Source organism: Mustela erminea, chromosome 16 (assembly GCF_009829155.1).
Source record: "Mustela erminea isolate mMusErm1 chromosome 16, mMusErm1.Pri, whole genome shotgun sequence".
Classification (NCBI taxonomy): Eukaryota; Metazoa; Chordata; class Mammalia; order Carnivora; family Mustelidae; genus Mustela; species Mustela erminea.
Window position 1 is genome coordinate 40616421 of NC_045629.1, and position 26082 is coordinate 40642502.

At 37.1% G+C, this 26082-nt stretch overlaps 1 protein-coding gene across 1 annotated transcript in view; it reads right to left on the minus strand.

Annotated features, from left to right (window-relative positions):
- The window catches only part of PIP4P2 (phosphatidylinositol-4,5-bisphosphate 4-phosphatase 2), a 56658-nt gene that overhangs the window by 10759 nt on the left and 19817 nt on the right, over window positions 1-26082 (minus strand). Inside the window, exons 2-5 of the mRNA XM_032316338.1 lie at window positions 22292-22440; window positions 17766-17872; window positions 16229-16352; window positions 4731-4783 (exon numbers count right to left, since the gene is read on the minus strand). Of these exons, the coding sequence (XP_032172229.1) occupies window positions 4731-4783; window positions 16229-16352; window positions 17766-17872; window positions 22292-22440 (433 nt within the window). The remainder of the gene's footprint in view (window positions 1-4730; window positions 4784-16228; window positions 16353-17765; window positions 17873-22291; window positions 22441-26082) is intronic.

Here is a 26082-nt window from a genome sequence, read left to right on the forward strand (position 1 = left end):
AGTCCTATCAGGAGAGGGAAGGCAAGTCGTCTGCTGAGGCTGAGTGAGTTATGTAGAAGGTTGGGAGTTTAAGAGGAACAGCAAATTTCTAGAGATAATTGCTTAGGAGAATGGGCGAGGGAGCTAATCAGAGACCCTTCAAAATGGAGTATCAAGCAAGGGTTTCACTGTGTAAAGCTCACATTTGGAAAGAGATAACCAATACAGAATTTTTTTCAGATGTCAGTTACTCGGTAAAGGAAGGGAGAAGCCGTGGCCATACTTATCCAAGATTGGTGGTTTGAAGAGTGGAGGGATATGAATTTCAAGGGATGAAGACTTAGTCAATCTAGCAAACCTAGAGTCTCTTTATATCTAATATGTTCAAACTGAATTTAGCATCTGTCTGCCAGACATAGTTCTTCTAAATGCTATCTTAGTGAATAGTTCTATAGCCTCTCAGATGTAAAGGCCTCCTCTACCCCCAATCTCTCTCATACCTTCACACTCAATCCTATCTATTCTGTTTCCTTAACATCACATCTACACTCTGACTCCACTGTACCTCAGTACCGATAGCTCCTTCTACAAGGAACCATCCTGCATTCTTTTTTGCATCATTCTCACTCATCTTTAATAACTTACTTCATATGCCACCTCCCAACCAGAAGCCTTCCCTCAAGTTGCCTTTCCCTCCAATCTGGGTTAGAGGCTCTTGAAAGCAGAAAATGATAGGTGAACCTCTTTCAAAGGATTTAAAACTTTATTCTAGTTGACTCTTCTCTTCCTTATACCCACAAGAATCAGTTCCCTGAAGACAAGGCTATACCTTTTATTTTAAGCACCTAGTACCTAGCACAGGACTACTTACTCAATTCATAAATAATTATAAAAGAAAGCACTAAAAACCAAAATAAAAGAAAGTAAGAGCCCACTATTGTTTAAAATGTCAGGAGATGACCCACAAAGGAGGATGTCAGTGATACAGAGAAATGATAGCCAATAATAACTATCATGGATTAAACCGCCATCTTTACCAGTCTTATGTCTTTATAATAATACAGTCCAAGTACTACTTCAGAACACTAGGACTACAACTCCCCTTCTGCAGTGGCCACAAGCCACCCAGCACACTGAAAGAGCAACCTCACCTTTGGCTCCAATGGAAAAAGAGTGATAGGAAAAAAAATGCTTTTTGGTCTCTGGATCCACTGGGGGAAGCTTTCCTACACATGTTTTGGGATGGTTTCATAGTAATGATTTAGTAACCCCTTTAACATAACATAGCTTTAGGATATTTTATACTTGTGTTTAAAGAAATAAAATTTCTGGGTGGCGCAGGGTTAAGCATCTCTCACTTTCCAGCTCATGATCTTAGGGTCATGGGATCAAGCTCCATTTCCGGCTCCATGCTCAATGGGAAGTCTGCTTAGAATTCTCTCTTCTGGGGCGCCTGGTGGCTCAGTGGTTTGGGCTGCTGCCTTCGGCTCGGGTCATGATCTCAGGGTCCTGGGATCGAGCCCCGCATCGGGCTCCCTGCTCCGCAGGAAGCCTGCTTCCCTCTCTCTCTCTCTCTCTCTCTCTCTGCCTGCCTCTCTGCCTACTTGTGATCTCTGTCTGTCAAATAAATAAATAAAATATTAAAAAAAAAAAAAAAGAATTCTCTCTTCCCCTCTTACAGCCTCTCCCCCTGCATTAACATTCTCTGTCTCACTCTCTCAAATTAATACATTAAGAAAATTTTAAAAAGTAAAAGAAGTAAGATTCCTTAGACTCTTATCTCAACAGATGACTCATCATTTTGTTATGAAGAAGAACCTTCAAAGGGAAAACAAATGTAGACACAAGCCATGAGTTTCATGTGGTAACAGTATCTTTAGTCAAATAAGTAATGGATGCCCTGAACCCTCCCATGTTTTGCATGTGATTCCAATTCCATAAACGTCCCTTTAAGAATGATTTTAAGCTGACTTATTCCATGTGCATTTCTATGAAAGTTGTTCCTTAAGTAATTGATATAAATTCTTAACATTAGGGGCTCAGTGGGTTGAGCCGCTGCCTTCGGCTCAGGTCATGATCTCAGGGTCCTGGAATCAAGTCCCGCCTCAGGCTCTCTGCTTGGCGGGGAGCCTGCTTCCTCCTCTCTCTCTGTCTGCCTCTCCATCTACTTGTGATCTCTGTCAAATAAATAAATTTTAAAAATCTTTAAAAAAAAAATTCTTAACATTAATACACTGTCTTGTGATTTTTTTAAAAAAAGATTTTATTTATTTATTTGACAGAGAGAGATCACAAGCAGGCAAAGAGGCAGGCAGAGAGAGAGGAAGGGAGGGAAGCAGACTCCCTGCTGAGCAGAGAGCCTGACTCGGAGCTCGATCCCAGGACCCTGGGATCCCAACCTGAGCTGAAGACAGAGGCTTTAACTCACTGAGCCACCCAGGCGCCCTGTCTTGTGATATTTTAACCAATTATAGACTATCTAGACATTCAACGCTTCTTTATTATTAGCAAAACATTGCCACTGTTCTAAAACAATGATGCAAGCAAATCACATAAGCAAAATCCTTAACCTCTCTAACAGTTCCTCATCTGTAAAATGAGGGTTGTAATTCCTGCATTCCAGGATTGCTGGAAGGATTACAGCTAATACATCTCTGTAGAGAAAGGAACCATCACTGTGCTTAGCATACAATCTACTAATCACAGGAACTTTTCGCTATTTCCCATGGAATTTTTATTTATTTATTTACTTATTTTATCTTTTTTTACTTTTTTTTTCTTTTTTTTTTTTTTAGAGAGGATGAGAGAGCATGCACTAGCATGTGCATGCATGCAGAGGAAGGGGCAGAGGGAGAGGCAGCAAAGCCCAAGCCCACTCCGTGCTGAGCAGGGCCTCCCACTGGGTTTGACCTCACAACCCCTGAGATCATGACCTGAGCTGAAACTGAGAGTCAGATGCTTAATGGACTGAGCCACGCAGGTGCCCCCTTCCATAGAATTATTATCCCAATTTAATGTTCTTAGTGAAGATAATTGCCATTTAATTTTTTTCATTTTTGTGAAAATATAGATAACACACAGAAATATTTATCATTCACATACATATTCACATACTTATGTGGGGGAGTGTCTCTCAAGTATCTATTTTTCTGTATATTGTTTGGGGTTATCCACTTTGCTTCTCCATACAGACTTGTACTGAATTCAACAAGGTTAAGAATTCAGTTGGTTAATTTCACAAATAAATTAAAAGGAAATGTCTGTTCCTCTGAAGCTAGAAAAATGCTGTAAAGAAGTTACTCTTACAGGGCTAGATTTGGTTGGAATTAGATCTAGCAGAGATAAAAGGAGAGATTTTGTTACATATACTCTACTCAGATACTTTTCAGTTCTTTTCTCCTAGAGATCATTCTTAAGATTTCCTCAAAATACGTAAGGTGTTTATATCATACTAAGGACCACACCAATTAAATTATGAACTCATATTTTCAGTTTTTAAAAGCTGAACCGTCAAAACATTGCAGTTAAATTTCTTTAGCTCAAGTTACAATTCACACAAATAAGTGGAGAACAATAATCGCTAAATTAAAATTTTATCAACATAAATACTGTGCAGAAAGAGTTAATAGATTGCAGGCCTGAGATAGCTACCCTTAGAAAGGCCTGCTTTCAGGATTGACCTTGGCTGGCATCTGCGAACTTAAATAAAACGTTCCCACAATTACCTACCTGATAGGAGTGGATCACTGTGCCCAAATTGTCCGTGCAAACAATATGATTTATGCTGAATACCTGCTTTCCTTCTGAGAGTTTAGAAATTTGATACGTGCTATGAAGGAGGTGCCTTGTGACCAACTCTAATAAAAACCTTGGTCACAGTCTCTAATGAGCTTCTCCAGTAGATAATTTTCACCTGTGTTGTAACAATTCCCTGGTGGAGGAATTAAGCCCTCCAAGCCCTCCTGTGTGACTCTATAGGAGATGACTCTTGGAAACTAGCACCTGGTGTCTTCCAGACTTTGTCCCATGTGCCCTTTTTTTTTTTTCTGATTTTGCTTTGTATAATAAATCATAGCTATGAGTACAAATAAATACGAATTCTGATTAATCCTCCTAGAAAATCACAGAATCCTGGGGTGATCTGGGAACCCCTCAACAGAGCTGCCATAAAATATCTTTAATCAAAGTATCTTCTATTTTTTCCCACATTTATATTGCCTTTTGTTAATTTCCTTAGGTACACTACTTGGGAATAGAGAAAAACATACTGAATAGTTAAGACAGGCAAATAATTATATACACTTTGCTATCAGAGAATAATCTCACTGGACAGGACATGAAAAAAGTTAACAACTATCTAATTGCAAACCTGCAAACATTTGGTATTTTTCCTAGATTACAGCCCATCTTTTAAATATAAATTTTAGATTACTTGCATAGATTATAACCTCTTAGAACATTTGTAAATCCTCACCAGGTTACTGATAATTTTAGTAATTTCTTCTTAGAAATTGATTTCCCTTTGGAGAGTAATAATCAAGCCCAATCATTTTCATTTCAAAATGGAATATATTAATCAGTTAAAAGATACTTTTTTTTTTTTTTTTTTTTAGTTTTGGAAGCATAAATATACTAAACATGTATTCATGTCTTGTATGTCTTCAAATAAAAATCTACCAACGTGAGAATTCTGCTCTTTAAACTGTTCTCAAGTACCTCCCAGTAGCATTTCCAGTGGTAGAGAAACTTACATTTTTTTGCAGTGTGGGCATTTTGCCAGAGTGTTGAACCTCAGTTCCATCCACTGTAAATAAAAAGAAAAGATTGAAAAGAAAAACAACTGAAAACTATCCAATCTGATAAAATATTTTTTTTAGTTCAAATGTTACCAGGGATCACAGCAGAAGTAACCCCCTTCTCACGGTTATAGGAGCTTTTCCCCTCAACACTTCTTCCACTCCCTTAAAATAAAGTTTGGGATTCTCCTCTGCAACAGTTCCCATGACTTGCCCAAGCTTCTGACGCAATCTAGGTTGGCTCTATTAATGAAATCCAAATGTACTGCTGTAATTACTGTCATTTCTTCTAGTCTTAGGTCTCAGTTCATTCTCAAGGAAGGAAAACATATTTCATGGACCTTTGAAAACATTTTGCCATTAAATCTTGAGTACTAAGGGTGCCTGGGTGGTTCAGTCAGTTAAGTGTCTACCTTAGGCTTAGGTCATGATCCCAGGGACCTGGGATGAAGGCCAGAGTTGGGCCCATTGCTCAGCAGGGCATCTGCTTCTCCCACTCCCTCTGCCCCTACCCTCCACCCCTGCTTGTCTCTCTCACACGCTTTCTCTATTGCAAATAAATAAAATCTTCTTTTAAAAAACCTTGAGGACTAGCCTTTGAAATATATGGATATTTAAATTCATTACTAAAATACAGCTATTTATAATCTAATTACATGGGAAACCCACAAAGTAAATAAACTAAACAAATGAGATATGGAGAGAACTCAAGTCAGGCAGGTCTCTCTGTTTTGTCCTTGCTTATTCTATGTAACAAAAAGATACTCCTAGGGTGCAAATTTTCTTCCCTGTGAATGTAGGTAATAGAATGAACTATCTTCCTTGTTACTGAGATACTTGAAACGGTTTACTGGTAGTGGGTTAAAGTCTTTGAAAGTATATGCAATATAAATTTAAAGTGTATCTTAACCACAAAATGTATATTCAAAAGTGCCTTTTTCATCTTCCATTTCGCTTGCTTTTCTATATTCCTTCTTGCAAAGGTTCTATTTCCTTTATAGTTTTAGGAGAATTCCTTTAAGTACTTCAGTTTTATCATCAAAACAACTTTTCTTTTATTAAAATCAACTTCTGCTTATTTTGATTTGGAATCACTTTGGTCTCTTTCCGTAACTTTCCAATTCTAGGCATAGTAGGGTCTCAATAAATTATACATATCCAAATGTTTTCCACACAAAAGAGATTAACTTTTAGAAAGTATTTAATGCATACTTTTTTTTAATTTTTAACAATTATTAACTTAAAAAAAACAAATCTGGGTTTTCCTAGACTTCTCTTTCTTCACTTTCATTTGAAACCTCAAAGAAAGTTAGTTATGCTGCAAATGCTCTCTCAGAGTAGGCACATAGAGTCTCAAGATAAATGAGACTTTACATGAATGTTCACTCTCTTTTCAAAATGATTATTTTTCAACATCTGAGAATGCCAAACCAAGGCTACATTTTTTGTTCAAGCACCAGTAAATCTTTCTTTCATACTCACTTTATAACAAGTTAACTTATTGCTAAACGTATTCTTAATAGTAAAAATGCCAGAATTAAGGTGCTAAACAAAGATTTCCAGAGTTCTACAGAATATTAAGTGAAGAATCCAGAAATCTTACTGGGCATTTTTTTTTTTTTTTTTTTTTTTTTTTGAGAATGAGAGAGAACATGGGGAAAGGACAGAGGGAGAGAGAAAATCTTAAGCAGGCTCCATGCCAGCAGCACAACTCTGAGATCATGACCTGAGCTGAAACCTGACCCATCCAGGAACCCCTTTTTTATGTTATTGTAATTCATTTTAGGACAGTTGCTTAACTTATAAAGTCATTTCAAATTTTATTTATAAATAACAAATTTAGGTTGCTCAAAGTTAAAAGAACGAAAGTAGTTAAGGAGGCAGTTATGAAACCCTTGAGCAAAGAGGAACTTAAAATCCAAGTTTGAAGCCTACTATGTTGGTATAGGAATTCCAGAATTTTTAATGGTCAACCTAAGGAGATGACTTTGTCCAGTATTACCATTTAATAGTGCTCTTCATTTCAGCATAGATTATGCACACTAAATTGAATTATAACTAAAAACAGTTAAGACTTTATTATGTAATTAGTAAATTAAATAGCCAGCAACATAACACATTGGGTTTTGTTATCTCCAAGTACTCACTTAAATGCAGCAAACTAAGAAAAGCACCTATTCTTAGAAATAATTTTGTCATACTCTATTCAAGTGATTGCAAATACCTGTGTTTATGAAAGGAAGTTGACTTACTACTGTTCTTTTATCTAAAGTGCAGCCTCTTCTCTCTTAGAATTTTATTGCCACAACTTCAACAGGGGAAAAAGACCAAAATTATCTATTTTCTATCAGGAAGATTAAAGGCAACTTCTCTAAAACACCATCATTTTTAGCGGGGGTCATCCAATATTTGACTTATTTCTAACCATTCTATGTAACAGATAAACTTAGTTTCCCCAAGATACACTTTTTTAATCAATCTTAGAAGGGCTTAAGAAAGTTATACTGCTAAAAATGGATCCTTTGATAGTACCCTACTGGATTTTATTTCTTAATGGACACAATAGGTGACTGGTGTCATAGCTTTGAATTATTCACTTTAAAACTATTGCTACTCTCTGCAATCACACCAAATCATATGTCCTGTGTCCAAGTAAGGAAAATCTGACCCTGACTGAAGGTACTACCCAGGCTCACTTGAAAGCAAAGTTTGAATCATCATCGGTGATTCAGGTACATACTGTAGATTGTTTTTATTGGGGTGTGACAACCCCCCAGTCAGATACTTGTTGACAAAGCATCTGGATCTGCCTTTCACCAGCAAGAGAGAACACCTGCCCCCAAATTAAACTCCACTGTTCAGTGTCTTAAGAAACTTCTTCATTTTTCATGCAGGGCTAGCTAAAAACTATGTATTCCCTCTATTCTTCTTTTCTAAGCAATATTCCTCAAAACATTATTCTGGGGGCGCCTGGGTGGCTCAGTGGGTTAAAGCCTCTGCCTTCAGCTCAGGTCATGATCCCAGGGTCCTGGGACTGAGCCCTGCTTTGGGCTCTCTGCTCAGCAGGGAGCCTGCTTTCCTTCTCTCTCTGCCTGCCTCTCTGCCTACTTGTGATCTCGGTCTGTCAAATAAATAAATAAAATCTTTAAAAAAACGACAACAACCTTATTCTGACTAGATGATGTCCTCAAAACAGTTTAGAGGTGAAAAATGTTTGTAGGGGAGCCTGAGTGGCTCAGTCAATTGAGCATGTGACTCTTGGTTTTGGCTCAGGTCCTAGTCTCCAGGTCTTAAATTGAGTCCCACCACATTAGTTTCTTTTCTGCGCTCAGTAGGAAGTCTGCTTGGAAATTCTCTCCCTCTGCCCCTCCCAGCTCCCAACATAAATAAATAAACCTTTAAAAAAAAATGTTGTAGGGGCGCCTGGGTGGCTCAGTGGATTAAGCCGCTGCCTTCGGCTCAGGTCATGATCTCAGTGTCCTGGGATCGAGCCCCGCATCGGGCTCTTTGCTCAGCGGGAGCCTGCTTCTCTCTCTCTCTCTGCCTGACTCTCCGCCCACTTGTGATCTCTCTGTCAAATAAATAAATAAAATCTTTAAAAAAAAAAAAAAAAAAAAAAAAAAAAAAAAAAATGTTGTAAATACTACATTAAAACTCTTCTTGGATAGTAAAACTAGCACATTCTAAATGTGCTAAAGAAAAACTGTAAAAAAAACTGTGTTTAGTTTTTTATTTATCCTAGCATGGAACTCTTTATTCACATAGCACCTATTATTATCCTACAAAATGAGTGTTCTATTGATTGTACTTTGGAAAACGCGAATCTAACTTTTCTAAACATCCCCCATGGTTCCAGCCAGCTTGTGAAATAGAATGTGAGCAGTGTGAATTCATAGTAAAGTTAACTTCAGCATTATAACATTGATATATTAGATGATATTATAAACAGAAGGTTGTTGAGGACACAGTCTATTATATTGTTCTGTTATCTTAAGCCATGGAAATAATTCTCTTTCCGGTCACAGTATTCCAGTAAACCCTCTCCTATGCGATCTTTAAAAAAAAAAAAATCATGAATACCTTTTAATGGATCAAGTTTTCCTGCTTTCGTTGACTCTAGAACACGCACAGCTAAAATTCAGACTAATTTTAACAACTGCACAGGATTAAATATTATGCATATTTATATTCTTAAATACGATTTATCCTGTTTTTCTGCCCTGGTTTTCCACTGTTCCTGATTCTTTCATATTTCCTTTCCAATGTCATTGAACTTTATAACTTGTCTCAATTGTTTCTAGGCCTCCTAAGGCAAGGCTGAAACAAGGTAGAGAAAAAGTAAGTGAATCCCACTAGTTAAAAGCTTGAAAGACAAAGAACATACTACAGAGGATATAAGACTTTGTGATCAGCATAATAAGGATAAGGCAAAATTCTTAGGTCAGAATTAAGAGATTTGCGGTCTATTTATTCTTTATGACACTGAATAGGTCTCATTAATCTGAAACTCTCAAAAGTAATAGCCACCCCAGAGGCACGTAATGTGTTCCCCTAACCACCAAAAACTTCGTTTTCTAGAAATTTTTAAATCATCTTTAAATACCGTGTATTAATTCAAAACAGCCTTTCCTGCTAAAGAATTAAAGATTTTAGACATATTTACTGTGCTAATATGCTAATATGATTCACTTGCCTGCACTAAATATTAAGTAAATGAGAGCTAGTTTTAGAAGTTGGTCTCTGGGTTGCACATTACTTTAGTACTTTTCTCCTAGGGTGAAAAGAACTAAACACATAAACTGCTTTTTGAAGTAATAAAAACCATGTCACATACATTATCTTTTAACCTCTCCACTTGGATCATTCTCTAGAATTTACTGCCAGATGATTTTAAAAAATTAAATATGAACTTTTTAATGTCTTTTTGATTTTCCTTTTTCCCTCATTCCCTTATCTACCCTATTGTCAGTATGTCAATTCTCTCTGAAAAGCTGGATGCTATTTCCATCAATCATCTTCACTTTTCTGGATAATAAAAGGTCAAACATCTAGTCTTGTACCTCTTCAGGGTTACCCTGATGCAATCCTTTCTAAATAGCACTTATATATACAGAATTAACTATAAAGCTCTACTAAGCTTTCTGTTACTCTTAGGGTAATGTTACTTCCTCTAGGATAGTAATTTTGTGTGTGCATTAAGAACACTGCTATTTCCCACTGTAGTCTAAACACATTCCATGTAATTGTTTTTTTTTTTTTTTTTTTGTAATTGTTGTTTTAATTGTCTTTGTTCTTCAATTAGATTAGAAAACTCCATGAAGACAGGAAATGTGCCGTCCTGTTTCCCCAGCATGTAGCCCAGTGCCTGATATGCACTCAGTATATGCTTTTGAACATATGAAATCAAATCACTTAGATTGTGGCTATAAGATTATCCTGGCAAGGATTTAAAATATAAACTACAATTGAGCAAAATGCAAATATAATTACAGAGGAAAACTCTCTGAAGGAAGTTGAAATCTGTTTTGGAAGATTTTAAAACGGTATTTCAAAATATAATTTGCTCACATATAAAAAAGAAAATAAATATATTTAATATATATTTAACTTAGTCAAATCACTTGATATCTATCAAAACCTACGGAGTCTCCTATACTACAGTAAAGCAGTATAACCTCACTCTGTGCGGCTGTAGCTGGGCGGCTACTGGAGAATGTTGGCCCCAATGGAGGAGCACAGTGGGGTGGTCCACGCAGGATGCCATGGGGCCAGTGCTACCAGACCTTGGAGAAGGTAGTCACTGAACTTCAGGTGCCTCCAGGCACTTGCGCCCAAGACATCCAGTGTGGCCTGCAGAGCCAACATGTGGCGTTGGCCCTGGGGGGTTGTGAGATTATTAAGGGTGAATTCTTTGATTCTACAGCAGCTGATGAGGGAACGTGACCTTGTCACAAATGGCAAGTTCTCATCCTTTTCATGGCTGGTCCATATTGTTCTTACAAAGACAAAAAGAGATCCCACAAATTGTTGGACTTCTCTTCTAGAATCTGAATATGCAACCTTGGGTATAAGACCAAATACCGAGAAAACTTACATTAGAGAGATTCCAGAAAGAAAATCCTGGTTTTGACTTCAGTGGAGCAAAAATCTCGGGAAACTACACTAAAGGTGGAACAGATTGCTTAAATCTTGAGAAATAACCACTACTTCTTCTCACTGCATTCTATGGATCCCAGCAGATGTTGCCAACTTAATCAAAGGCACAGATTATGTGGTAGAAGGAAAATGTGGAACAAATGTAATGGGTATGCAGGTTGTTTTCAATTTGGGATTATTATAAATAATGCTGTTGGCAACAACAACAACAAAAAAAGGATAATGTGGATACCCGCAGTTAACAAACTGCAAAATATCTTTAACTGTAGTTCTAAAAATTTCATTCAAATATGACGTACATAGGAAACATCATAAATTCCGTGGAAACTATTCTACTGATAGAGAGTAACTGTTTTTTTGGACTTATGTTTTTGCTCAGCATGAAGTTTCATATGCTGCATTTTACTAATTTCATTATTTAACTTGTATTTTTAATACAAAAAAATTAGGCTATAGATCATGTGAAATGACTGGGTACCTTCAGGGACAATTAAATTTTTCTTTCAGTAAGTATAATACAAGAGTAATGTTTAATACACTTTTCTAAACAGGGAAAAAAAAAAAGCAGTATATAGTAGTTTTCAAAAAGAAGTTTGTTAACTATTCCCACCAGCTATATCTAATTTATGTACTTAGTCACTGACTTAATCAATAAAACATAAATGCAAGGAAGATTCATCTTCTCCTACTAGATTGGAAAAATCCTAGCAATTCTGATTAAATGTAGTAAATTAGATGCGTGCATTTCCATTTCCTTTCCCAAACTTGACCAAAATGATAGGAAATGAATTTAAAAATGTATACTACCACATGGATAAAGAGGAGAAATGACCTCAATTTTTGGACAATGGAAAGTTAATGGAGACTTGGCAGCTGGCTTAGCGAAAGGGATACTGAAAGTTGAGGGCTGTCAGCAGAGAGCTATGTTCACACTGAAGAAAGGCAGAGCAATTCAGCTCTTGGGGCTACTACATGTTTTCTAAGGTGGGGCTGGGAGTAGTGAGACAAACAGTAGTACGGGCTGTAAAGTCTTCCCTACACACAAAACCAGAAAGCCCTCTCTCCCAAGTACATGCAAAAACAGAAGAATTTATCCTGAGAAGAAACTGGACTAGAGAGCTTGTGAACTTAGAAACACCAGGCATAGCAGAAGGCAAGAATAAAACATCCTAAAAAGAAAAAAACTAAGTTAAAATCTACGGTTTGAATAGTGGATAAGACATTCTCCTCACGACCTTTCTTAACTCCTAAATGCCGCCTCCCAGGCATAACACTCGCAAGAAACGGGGGGATTGTTGCCCTGAGAAACTTGTCCTCAAAGAAGACTTCTTGATACCAAGAGTTGACAATTCTTCAAAAATGAAAAAAGGGAGAAGAAAAAAGAGTGGAAGAAGAAGAAGGAGGAGAGATGAAGGAAGGAAGGAAGGAAGTTTCACTCCTGCTACATAAATAGAGCTTCCAATCAGTGCTGACCCTCAAATATAAACAACTCTTCAGTTAAAATCTCTATTACAAAAAAAGAAAGAAAGAAAGAAAGAAAGAGTGGGCAGAAAACAGAGACAAGGCATAAAGAAGAACAATACCTCAGGAAAAAAAACAGAATTAATAGTTTCAGAAAGATACCATAGAAAAGAGAATGCTCTTTAGAAAAAGGAAAAAATCAACCAAAGAACACAGGAAAACTCTTCAAAATTAAAAATTAAGTTAAATAACCTGAAATTAAAAGTTTCGATTAAGTTTAGAGGACATAGCTGGATAAGTTTCCCAGTAAGTATAGGAAAAGGCAAACTAAAAAGAAAATGTTGAAAGAAAGAAAAAGAAGAAAAGGAAAAAAAGAGAAAAGAAAAGAAAGTCAATAATTCAGGTGATCTAAAGAAGGATTCTAGAAAGAATGAACAAAGAAAATAGCGTGGACTTTAAGAGGACCCACTGAGTACCCAGACAATGAATTCAAACATATTCTCCCTCTCTAAGACACATTTTTTTTTTTAATTTGAGTATAGGTGCCATACAAGGTCACATTAGTTTCAAGTGAACAACATAGTGATTCAACTATACCTTATGCTATACTCAGCACAAGTGTAGCTACCATCTGTTATACAACACTGTTACACTATTGACTCCATTCCCTATGATATGCCTTTTATTTATTTATTTTTTTATTATTAAAAGATTTTATTTATTTATTTGACAGACAGAGATCACAAGTAGGCAGAGAGGCAGGCAGAGAGAGAGAGAGAGAGAGAGAGAGGGAAGCAGGCTTCCTGCGGAGGACCCTGAGATCATGACCCGAGCCGAAGGCAGCAGCCCAAACCACTGAGCCACCCAGGCACCCCTATGATATGCCTTTTATTCCATGACTTACTCATTCTATAACTGCAAGCCTGTGTCTCCCACTCCCCCTCAACACTCATCCCACTACACACCGCACTCTCGTAAAAAATACAAGTTTGTTCTCTGTATTTATGGGTCTGGTCTGTTTTTTCATTTGTTTTGTTTCTTAGATACCACATATGAGTGAAATCATATGTTTGTCTTCCTCTGTCTGACTTATGTCACAAAGCATAACATCATCAAGATCCATCCATGTTGTCACAAATGGCAAGGTCTCATCCTTTTTACAGCCGTGTAATATTCATGTGTGTGTGTCTATGACATCTCCTTCAACCATTCTAAGACACATTCTAATGCCATTTCAGAGCACCGGAGAAAATGAAAGAAGAAAGGAATATAAAGAGAAAAGAAAATCAGAAAGGACATGGAATCAGAGCCGCAGTTGAACTTCTTGATGACAGTGGGGAAAAATCTTTTTTTTTTTTTTTTTTTTAATTTTGAGAGGAAACAATTAGCGACCTATAATTCTACATCTGGACAAACCATAAAGTAAATATGAGATGAGATTAAAAACTATTTAAGAGGGATGTATGGGTGGCTTAGTTAAGTGTCTGCCTTTGGCTCATGGCACGATCCCAGGGTCCTGGGATCGAGTCCCACAACAGCCTCCCTGTTCAGCAGGAGTCTGCTTCTCCTGCCTGCTGCTCCCCCTGCTTGTGTTCTGTATCTCCCTCTTTCTGACAAATAATAAAATCTTTAAAAAAAAAAAAAAAAAAGAGAGAGAGAGAGAGAGAACTATTTAAGAGGGGGGCCTGCGTGGCTCAGTCAGTTGAGTGTCTGCCTTTGGCTTGGGTTGTGTCCTCACGGTCCTGGGATCAAGTCCCGCATAGGGGCTCACTGCGTGGCAAGGAGCCTGCTTCTCCCTCTCACTCTGCTTGTGTTCTCTCGCTCTTTCTCTCAAATAAATAAATAAAATCTTTAAAAATAAAAACCATTTAAGAAGTAAAATTTGTTAAATTTATTTCCTTGCATTGCATTTTCTCAGAGAGCTAAGTACGGATGTGCTACACCAAAATGAAGGAGTAAACCAAGAACTGTGAGGAAGACCCAGGATCCAAGACAGGAAAAGGAAAAAGGAATTCCTAGGATAATGATAAAGGGAAATCCCGTGATGGCAGCTGTTAGCTGGAAGCCTCAATAATAGATTCCTGATGTGTATGACTATATTGATAGTAATTTTACAGTCCTTTAAAAGAATATGGGAAGAAATAATTTGTACATAGAAAATTAAACAAATTCAAAAGGAGGAGAGACAATTATTCTTTTTTTTTAAAGTAATCTCTACTTTCAATGTGGGTTTCAAACTCATGACCAGGAGATCGGGATTTGGATGCTCTACTGACTGGGCAGGCCACCAGCCAAGCACTCCAGAAGGACGACAGACAATTACTAACAAAAAAATTAACAAATTCTGAAAGACCATACAGTACTGAAATATAGTATATACTACCTGGCTCAGCTTTGAACATAATTTACCTAATCATAAAAAAGGTAAACACTAAGTATTATTTAATTAAATAAAATATTAAAATTTTACTGAGACCACAGAGTAAAGAGAAGACTGGGGGGAAAGGGTGTTATGAGTGCTAAGTCCTCAACCTGCATTGTACAGGGTAATAGGTAATATCTAAAATTGCCTAATCAAAAGGAAAAAAGAATAAACAAACAATTTAAACACAGGTAGGTAAATACCAGGAGAGCTGCTGAAAGAGTTCAAAGTATGTGGGGGACGGTATTTAGGGATGACTGCTATTTTCCCTATCAACTTTATAATCCCATTTGACATTAGAATTATGTACATGAATTACTCTACTAAAAAAAAAAGTAGAAAGGAAAAAAAGCAAATCATCTACACTTTCTTAAATGGGTTTGTCTCCTAGTTCATCCCAAGGCAGTAGATCTTGTGGTAGGAGACCGCTGTGACGTCAGACCTGCCCCTGCTCACACTCTGCAAGTTTTCCTTAATACTTAGGTCCTAAGGAAAATATGCTGTCTCCTATGAAGGCTGAATAACAAAAGAAAATCTTCCTGACAGCGTAAAGCACTATGAAATTAACTTTTAAAAACCAAACTTAGGGGGTGCCCGGGTGGCCCAGTTGGTTGAGCAACTGCCTTCAGCTCAGGTCATGATTCTGGAGTCCTGAGATCAAGTCCCACATCAGGCTCCCTGCTCAGCAGGGGGTTTGCTTCTCCCTCTGCCCCTTCCCCTGCTCATGTTCTATCTCATTCTCTCTCCCTCTAATTTAAAAAAAAAAAAAAAAAACTTAAAAAAAAAAATCACCAAACTTAGGGTTTAAAGTCAAAAGTAGTAACACAAGAACTCTTGTTCTTTACAAGAACTTTTGCATATATATACATATATATATATAACCCCTTTCACCTTCTTACTTTTTTTCTAAGTAGTTTACCGAATTATGGACACCAGAGTTAATTCCCTTTACTCCAAGTTTGACTTTTAAAAATCAGGAAAAAATTAGTAAATTATAATAAGAATTTTTCTCAACTCTAGAAACCACTAAACAGGGCCACTACATGAGATTGTGCACTTTGTTTTTTGCTGAGGGGAGGTGACAGTAAAGCTAAGATTTAGCCACTCACCAACCAAAGACACCCATGTTGTTAAGCCCAGAAAGAAAGGGCACTGTTTCCCATTAGTCTACCCAGAGAGGCCCCTTTTTGCAAATGAACCAATCAGAGGATGCACCTTTTGTCTAATTCACTAAAGATGTAGGACACCCTAGCTAAACCTCTGATTAACTGTCTTTCTTAAAAAGGCTTTCTTTTAATCGTCTGATTAATTTGGACTTGGACAAAACTAGAAGAGCTTGAGCCGTGGTCAAAACTATATGATCACATCTACATGTACAGACTGATGCCACTATGACAAATGTCTGGTTACCTACCAGGAATGTGTTTCCACAATGCCCACACACGACCCTTGTACCTTCTGGCTGGACTGGCAATGCAGGTTGAGCTGGCTGTTCTTCAGAAATGAGCATTACTGGGCTAAGGTTAATTATGCGTCTACTGTGGAGAGAAAAAGAAAACAATTTCATTATCCCACAAATGGATGGAGGGCAAAACCTGTAATATACGGTACGGCACTGAAAATAGATTACACTTGTTTTATAAATTGTCAGGCTTCGAAGCCAAATTCACAGAAAGTGGCAATAATTTCGAAAGCAAAAAAAGAAAGCTGTTTCATATTTGTGATGGAAACCATATATTATGGTGTTGTTTCTAACCAATGGCCTTGGGAACCATTTAACTGCCATTTCCAAATTCTTACAAGCTCCAATCAGAAAATCGTTTTTATCATTTCCTATCTAGGAAGACAAGTTGAATTTGGTAGAAGACTACACAAGTTAAAACATTCTACATCAACAAATACACATGTACCATGAAGGTGCCAAAGTGCTCACAGCCAAACTTCTCTGGGTAGGCTGGAGTTCTTTGATGTCTATTTAACCAGAGACGGTCAAAAAGGAAAATGGGTGGTTTCTTTCCTATCTATTCCATCAGATGGAGTTGCAAATGACACATATCATGGTCAAAAAGCCAGAAATCACAGAAAAAACACAGTAAATGTCTTGATATAGTCCTATCTGGGCACATCTATAATGGCATTTGATAATGGCCAATAGCTCCCGAATTTCTTGCATAGGTTATGCTCAGCAAACACAAGTATAGCACACAGTGAGGTACACAATGATGATTAACACACTTCCAGGTTAAGATGAATTAAAGCAAAGGTAAACTAGGTGGTTACTTTTGGGGTTTTTAAATTTCTTTTTCTTTTAAACATATTTATTTGAATCGATCTTAATCACATCATATATATTCACATCATATATATATATATACATATATACATATATGCATATATATGTATATATGTATATATATATATATACACACATGACAGTTGGGTGTCCCCTCCCTTTACTGATAAAACAGATATCTAAAGTGGCTTGCAAATAGAAACATCTTTACTGCAACCGTTTAAACACCTGCCTGCCTGCGTTCCAGACTGGGTTTACTCTATCTACTCAGATAACACTGGTCTGCAGGCTGAAACCAGCGATCTCAAAATACCCTTATTACAAGTGTTCTTAATAACATCACTGTATAGATAACAATGGGGATAAGGGGTTACTTATCAGTTTAAGGAGTCACTAGTCTATTACAGTGCATTAAGTACTTATTTAACATCAAGAAAACTTTCATTGCTCATTCAAGAATATTATATCTTACAAATACTTGTGATCATTAATTTCAAACTAAATACATCATTCTTTTAACAAAGAAAAAATAATAATCTCAGTCCTGCAATTAATTTGAGGACAAAGATTATTTAGAACAAAGCCTGGCACATATGAGTCTTTAATAAGTACTTGTTGAATGAACAAATGAATGAATGAATGAATCTTTATCTCTTACCAGTTAGGTCTCGGACATCCTATTCGCCGAGATGTGTCCTTACAAATGAGGAGACAATTACAAGGGCATCTAACATATTTCTTCCCTGTTGGGGGGTTTTTGATTGGCTAGATAAGGGAAGAAAATGCAAACACAGCAAATTAACCGAAGGACAGATTGCCAAAGCTTGTTTGTATATAAAAAGGAAATGATTCCTTAAAAACTTAGGCCCCCCGTAGTGCTACCAAAGTACAGGTTAAGGAAAAATGCATCATAAGTGGTTTTAAATAGCTCAAATGTTGGCAAGCACTCTATGAAAATCTGGGGCTGCACAGATGTAATTGTGAAGGGCATATTTCAAAATTAGTTGGCAGAGCCCTTTTAATATGAGAAGAAAAATTAAGTTCACAACAAGAATTGTTTTCCCTTTAAAGTTTTAAGACCAAAGTCAATTAACTGTGCTACCAGGTGCAAACATTCACTGAAGTTCCTTGCATCTACCTATTTGGGAGGTGCAAACTCATTAGGAATATTGGGCAAAAAGGAGTATATAACAAATTTGAACTTTCCTTCACTGCTAGAATATAAGAAATGATTAATCTTATTACATCTTTTAACTTAAAAAAGGAACAACTTGCAATAACTCTTAATGTTACCATTTTTTTAAACTTTACAGTAAATTTAAAAAGCAAGAATAGGGGCACATGGGTGGCAAAGTGGGTTAAAGCCTCTGCCTTCAGCTCAGGTCATGATCTCAGGGTCCTGGGATTGAGCCCTGCATCCAGCCCCTGCTCTCTGCTCAGCAGGGAGCCTGCTTCCCCCTCTCTCTCCACCTGCCTCTCTGCCTACTTGTGATCTCTGTCTGTCAAATAAATAAATAAAATTTTTTTTAAAAAAAGGGAAGAATAAATACCAAAGAAAACCCTCCTTTAAATGAGGATTTAGCGGGGTGCCTGGGTGCCTCAGTCGATTAAGCATCTGCCTTTGGCTCAGGTCATGATCCCCAAATCCTGAGATTGAGACCCATATCAGGCTCCCTGCTTACGGGGAGCCTGCATCTCCCTCTCCCTGGGCCGCTCCCCCTGCTTGTGCACTCTCTCTCTCTCCTTCTCTCAGTCAAATAAATAAATTAAAAATCTTTAAATAAATAAACAAGAACTTAGGCTTGTTAGAGTAGATAACCTATGAAGCAGTGAGACGACTAGCTCATCACTCCTGGGCATACCTACCTAACTGTATAGCTTGAATCCAATCATCCGGGAATATCAGACAAACCCAAACTGGAGGAACATTCTATAAACCACCTTGCCTGTACTCTTGGAAAATATCAAGGCAATCAAAGACAAAGAAAGACTACATTTCAGACAAAGGGATATTAAAGAGACACGATATCCAAATACAACATGGAATTCTGGGTTCACTCCTGGACCATATTGTTTTGTTTTGTTTTGTTTTGTTTTGTTTTGTTTTTAATGGAACCATTGAGCAAATATGAGTTAGTTCCAAAGACCAGATAATAGCCATTGTATTAATGTTAATTTCCTGCATTTGATCATTGTACTATGATTATATAAGTGGATGTCCCTTTTTTTTTTCTTTGTAAGGAAAATTCACACTAAAATGTTTAGGGGTAGAAGAACCCCATGTCTGTAATTGTCTTAAAAGTTTCTTTTTAAAAAAAGATTATTTATTCATTTAGAGAGAGAAAGCCAGTGTGACATGATATTAACGTATTTGCAGAATGTGAGTACAGGGTTTATGAAATTCTCTGTACATAATATGTACTATTTTTGGTACCTTTTCTGTGAATCTGTAACATTTCAAAAAAAATGAGAAATTTAAGTAAACAATCTTATTAGAAATATATAAAAATTATTAGTAAGTCATCAACAATTTATTAAACTATGTAACAGATAAAATCTGAATATCTAAAATTTATAAACATCCAGAATGTGTTACTATCCAATCTAAAATATCAAGAAAACCAGAAATTGGGTTAATTCCTATACATCCAAATTTCCCCATTAAGTAAATATGTACTTGGCAAATGACAAACTTTTTTATATTATATTCCCAACTTATTTCTAGACCTCAGTTCCCTCATTTATAAAATAAGGTGAATGAACTAGAAGAACTGGTCTTTATTGTCTGCCCACGCCTGGTCATGTCTGGCCTACAGGGAAATGGGGGTGAAAATGGCATTGTCCTTATGCATAAGTTCTAATGTTCTTACTTAGTAAAATGACCTTGTATGTCCCTGGCACTGTGCTGGACACTTTACCCCTGTAATCTCAGTGCAACTCTAATAGGTAGATGTTATTATTACACCACTCTACAAGAGGAAACCACAGAGTCCCAAGGATAGACAACTACCAAGCAGCAGAGCCAGGTAGGACTCAAGACCCAGTCCATCAGCCTCCAGATCTCAGACTCATAATAATCAATCATGCAGCCAATTAGCTCCACTCTTCCTCCAGGACTTCTCGACTTTTCCATTAACTAGCTCTAAAAATTGCTTCTCCCTTAACCTTAAATTCTGTATTCTCTAAACCTTGCTAAAATTTTTCTGTCTTTTCTCTTCCCCAACTTCTCTCATTTCTTTCCCAATTCTATCTACTAAAATAAGAAGGACTTTCATTAGCCTTATTTTTGTTTGTTTGTTTGTTTGCTTTATTATGTTTCTTTTTCTTTTTTCTTTTTTCTTTTTTTTAAATCTCCTCAGAAATATCAGGTTCCTATCAGGGGAACAGACTCACTGATCTCCTGTTTTAGGTGACATGAGAAGAATGAACCATAGTGAAACTGAGCAGGAGACGGAGATAGTGAACAGAAGGGAGTTAGTTGCTCTGTTGGGGCATTTACCTGTTCTTTTCGACCCAGAATTTCTCCAGAGAAACTGCTAGTTGCCTAAGACCTCTTCACTCATAAATTCAAGATCAATTACACTGCAAACATTGGCAAGTCATCTGTTAAAACACTCCTCACACACATTTTCCCTCTCTTCTCTTTCCCTGTAATGTAACTGATTCCACACAGTAGTATTAGTATTAGTATTAATTAGTATTCCACACAGTAGTATCATTAGATATGGTAGTATCATTAGATACTACTCATTTTCTCTAGAATATTGAGAAATACTTACACTTCCTTACTTAACAGGAGTTATAATGATATAAAAATATCAGTGCAATTTTCTTTATGTCCAGAAGTAGTTTATTTGTACCCACATCCTTTTGTTCCGGAATAATGAACTCATCACTTCTGAGTATCCAGATTGAGGCTGTTGGCTAAATCCACAGCCTGTTCTGTTTACTTCCAAGAGTAAATATAAAGCTTTACAAGTTTTTTTTTACTCATCAAAGAAAAAAAATTTGTAGGGATGGTGGAACAGAAGAAAAAAATCAACAGTAGCATCAAATCGAAAAAACACCTTTCAGGTATTGGGTGTTTTTGTTTTGTTTTGTTTTTAATTGTCCTCTATGTCTCACAACTCTTATTTGGTTGTTAACTCTAAAATGAACACTACGGAGGTTAATGTCAGGTTTGCTAGGGAGTGTTCAACCTAAAAAGAAAATAGCTGGTTTTGCCAGTATCACCTCTATTTACACAGTAAAGCTCATCTCCAAATGATGTCCCTTATAAAAAATACATACTTACAATAAAACATATTGCTTCACGACCTAAGGTTTTATTTTATGACTTTTCTATAAAAGATATAAAGCCCAATAAACATGTTTCATTTTTCTTAGAGACATAATAAACTCTGGCTGATTTTTTTTTTTTGAGAATTTTCTAAGAAGGAAAAATATACAAATACCAACAACTGATATTTAATTGCAGATTTTGAGAGACATTGAAATTTTTAAAATAAAGCCTAACCATAAAAGTAGAAATATATTTAAACTAACTAATACCATTTCATTACTTGAAACTAAATATTTTACTTAAAATGTAGTTGTTCTTCTCCAGGTTCAGCTCAAAAAATATGTGCTCTTCAAATTTTTTAACATTTCTCTAAATTACTATCAAGCAAATAGCATAAAATACCAAGCTATTTGTAAACACTTTGGCACAGGTGTCAGTAATAAATGCATAATCTTAAGTCCAGAAAAACCATACAGACATCCTACAGATGTAAAACAAGTTTAAATAATTTTTGACATGGTAAGTACAAAGTCCACATTTGAAGTAAAATTTGGCTTATCTTTGTTTTTGTGAAAATCAAAAGGGATTTAGTTGTGATGTGGATAGACACTGAGGATAATTTTAAGTACCTGACTAGGATCAGTCTCGTGTTAGAAAATAAAGAGCCAAATGGCATTATATTTAAATTCACCATGAGATTTTCATAATGGAATTAGCTTTAAACACCCAGAGACATCTTTGATGGTAAAAGAGAACTAGAGAGAAGAAAGAAAGGATGAGAAAATATGGCCACGTCTATATGCAGGCCACATCTACCTTCAAGTAACATTACTGGAGTATTTCCTTAAGAGACAAGACGTCAGATAATGATTTATGCTTTATTAATGGAAATCCTCACTTACCGTAGCTTCATTGCAAACCGTGCACTTAACCACATGCTGGTGAAGCTTGCCATCTAAGTTGATGAGAGATTGGCACACGCGGCAGTTTATTACTGGAATACCACTGGCATCAGGGCTGGCAATGGCTGTATACGGAGGTGGGAGTTCCGCTGAAAAGGTTATCAGTCACTGAATCAGAGCCAGTGTTTTACAGAGAATAGAGGCAAAGCAGAAACTATCACAAATGACCTCATTCTTGTATTTATGTTTTCAGAGCTAGCCAACTTATCCTGGTTTCAAGCACAAACAACACATGGGACTACACTGTGAAACAGAGTAATTCTTCCTCTGATAAAACTAAATCATGTTTGCCTCAGTCTACCCAAATGATCTGGATTCCTTTTACTAACCTATACACAATATACCCCTCTGTTCCTGCATAAACTCATAGAGCTTGCAATGGGAAAGTGATGATTCATGCCTAAAGAATGTGACACTAATGATCTGATTACCAAGAAAGAGAAATAGTCAGTGAGAGCAAAGTTTCTAAATCACTTACAAATACCCATAAATTGTGCAGCTGCCAGGCTGTGTTTACAAAGGGACCAGTATGTAACTGTTGGTCATGTCAATAGCAGGACAGTTTTGGGGGCAGTTAAGGAGAGACAAAAGGAAAACTAAACATATCATCATGGAACAGAGCTAACTGGAATGGAACAATGCTAATTTGAGACATACAACAAAAACAAACTTAACATTTTCTTATCTCAAACTTTTAACGTTAACATTGAAAATCCTGGAAATACACTTAAGTATTTATGGGTAAAAAACATGATGTCTGGGATTTGGTTTAAATACTCTAAGACAACAATGGTTTAATAGATAAAACAAGATTAGCAAAATGTTGATAATGAATAAATACAATGACATAGAAAGTCATCTTGTCGTTACCACTTTTGTGTGTGTGGAAATTGCCAGAACAGAGGCACCTGAGTGGCTCAGTTGGTTGGGCAATCTGACTTCCGGTTTCGGCTTGTGTTGTGATCTCATGGTCCTGGGACTGAGCCCCATGTGTGTCAGGGTCTGTGCTCAGTAAGGAGTCTGCTTGGGATTCTCTCTCTCCCTGTCCCTTTCCCTCTGCCACTCCCCACTCTGTGCTCTCTCTCTCTCACTCAAATAATTAAATAAACCTTAAAAAAGAAAAGAAAATTGCCAGAATACACACACACACACAGTTTTTTGAGTCCTAAGTTTGCCTGATTGGGTGAAGAGTGGAAGCCCAGTTTCAGAATCATGCTCATGTACCAGACGTTGTATAAGTCTGAAAAAGAGAATCCAGATGTACTACTGTGGAATGGGAATTTCTACAGGGGACACCCTGACCGCATTGTGTAGCTACCTCAATTACAGGCATAGGAGGCCCTTTCGAGGAAAGGTATAGTCTTAGGACTTCTAGACAGGGCCACACCTCAACACGTGATTCATGACTGAAGCCCCACTAAAGAGAACAAGTATCGCAAAGGGCTTCTGTGATACTCTAAAACTCAATCACTATAGCTAATCATGAAAAGACTTATTTTTGAAACAGAGATTTTCCTCTGCACAGAATTAGATTCTGAACTCTGTGTTATTTTTTAAAGCATAGCATAAACATAGTATGTTTAAAATTCACATATTACCACCTGGCATCCTTGAGATTTATCGTATAGATTTTGTTTTAGACTAGCAAAGGATTAGCAATAAGGGGTGCCTGGGTGGCTCAGTTGGTTGAGGCTCTGACTCTAGGTTTCAGCTCAGGTCATGACCTTGGGGTTGTGGGAGTGAGACCCCAGTCAGGTGCCACGCCCAGCAAGGGGGTGGAGTCTGCTTGAGATTCTCTTCCTCTGCCCCTCCCCCCACTTACACACACATGCACTCTCTCTAAGATAAATAAAAAAAAATAATAATGAATGATTCATGATAAGCTAAATTTCCACAGCAGTTAGGCCCTGAAAGAGGCCACTTTGAAATGACAATATGCATACATTTCTGGGAGGCTTCTACCAGAACACTGCCAAATACTGAACTTGAAAAGAAGCTATAGATGTCTTAAATTATAAAAATAGCCTTAAATCCTTGAAAGAATTTACGGTTGATCCAGAGTGATTTGTAATGTATTAATCAAGAAGGAAAAACAGGTTAAAGGAACAATGACTCAACAGTACATTGGAGCCCTTGCAAATTGCAGATTATTTTATCAGAGCTCAATAAAGAATGTATTGTTCTGGGGAAACAAATACATACCTCCCTAGAAATTCTAGACACACTGCCTGATGTTTAATAATAAATATTGCTTTAATAATTATTAGCATTATTAATAAAAGTAGTTTCATCTCTTGCCTTTTCCTGAGTTATGAAGTAACATGAAGTAGATTCTCCCATCATTCCAGGTCTCCATCTTACATAATATGACAGAAAAGAAATTTAAAGACAAGAGAATTTCACCAAGAAAACAAGTGCATTGAGGATGAGGGAATGAAGGAGAAGCCACACACTGCAGCTACACAAAAGGCCAGGAAAGCCCATCGACTCCAACAGGCAAAAGCTTTGCTCAAAAGAATCTAAAAATCCCAATGGGGGGTTACAAAAGCATTTCAAGTGCATCACAGCCTACAAAACCCTGTGAATTTTTTCTCTAAGATTCGTACTACATAATTTGTAACCTGTCAAAAAAAAAAAAAAAGCTTTTGATTATGACAAAAATACGCTTGCATCTTCTGGAGGCTTGAGAAGAAGAGGAGAGGGGAAAAGAAAAACAAGTGAGGATCAGAAATTTACGATGGGAGAGCCTGTAAGCTCCATGAGACCAGAGTTGTGTCTGGCTTGTTTAGGACGGACTCCCCAGTACTTGTCTTAGTGCCTGGTCTAGTGGTAGATGTCCAGTGACTATCCATTGGATGGATGGATGGATGGATGGATGGATGGATGGATGGATGGATGGATGGGTGGGTGTGCAGGTGGACGGATGGATGGGTAGGTGTGTGGGTGGACGGATGGATGAGTGGGTGGATGGATGGGTGAATCACTTGAAATTTATCAGACACATCAATTTCTCTTGCGAAAATAACAGTATATTACTGCTGCTCTCATTGAAGAGGAGCTTGGGTCCTAGCAGGTGAGCGAGCCTCACTGAAAAACGGGTCTCTACTATAGAGGAATACCCTCCAGATCATGCACTGACAGAGGTGAGGTAGTCAGGAGACACTGGTCTGGCCCACCAGAGGAACGGAATCAATCCAAGAGATCAACAGAATGACAGATGCTGCAGCCTAACTGCTCCACTCAACAGTGCTTCCAAGCCTTTTGTCTCAAATTTCTGTCCATTACTTCAGCCCTAAACCAATGTAGAGATATGTCTGATACTTTAACCTCCCCCCCAACCCCGGCAAAAAAACCTTCACCTGTAACTCCCTCTCCTTTTGTGAGGGACTTTTAATTTCCGAGATCCATTCCACAGTTAGTAAACCTGTAATAATTGGCGATTTAGATTGTTCATTCTGTCTCTTTTCACTTTAAAAGTTAACAGATCACATATGGTAGTATGTACCATACCTGTTTCAAATTTCTGCCCTGGATAAAAGGTCCACTGTTATCTCAGAACTGAGGATCATTAGATATTGACAGCCACAAAAAGTCTTCATTTTGGAAGAGGCTTTTTATTTAAACAATGGTCATTTTCTCTATGGGGTTTACCTAAGTGAAAAATCCTTTTTTCCTCCAAGTGAGCAGTATTTGTTAGACCAGTAGCCCCCAGTCCTGAGAAACACCTTCAA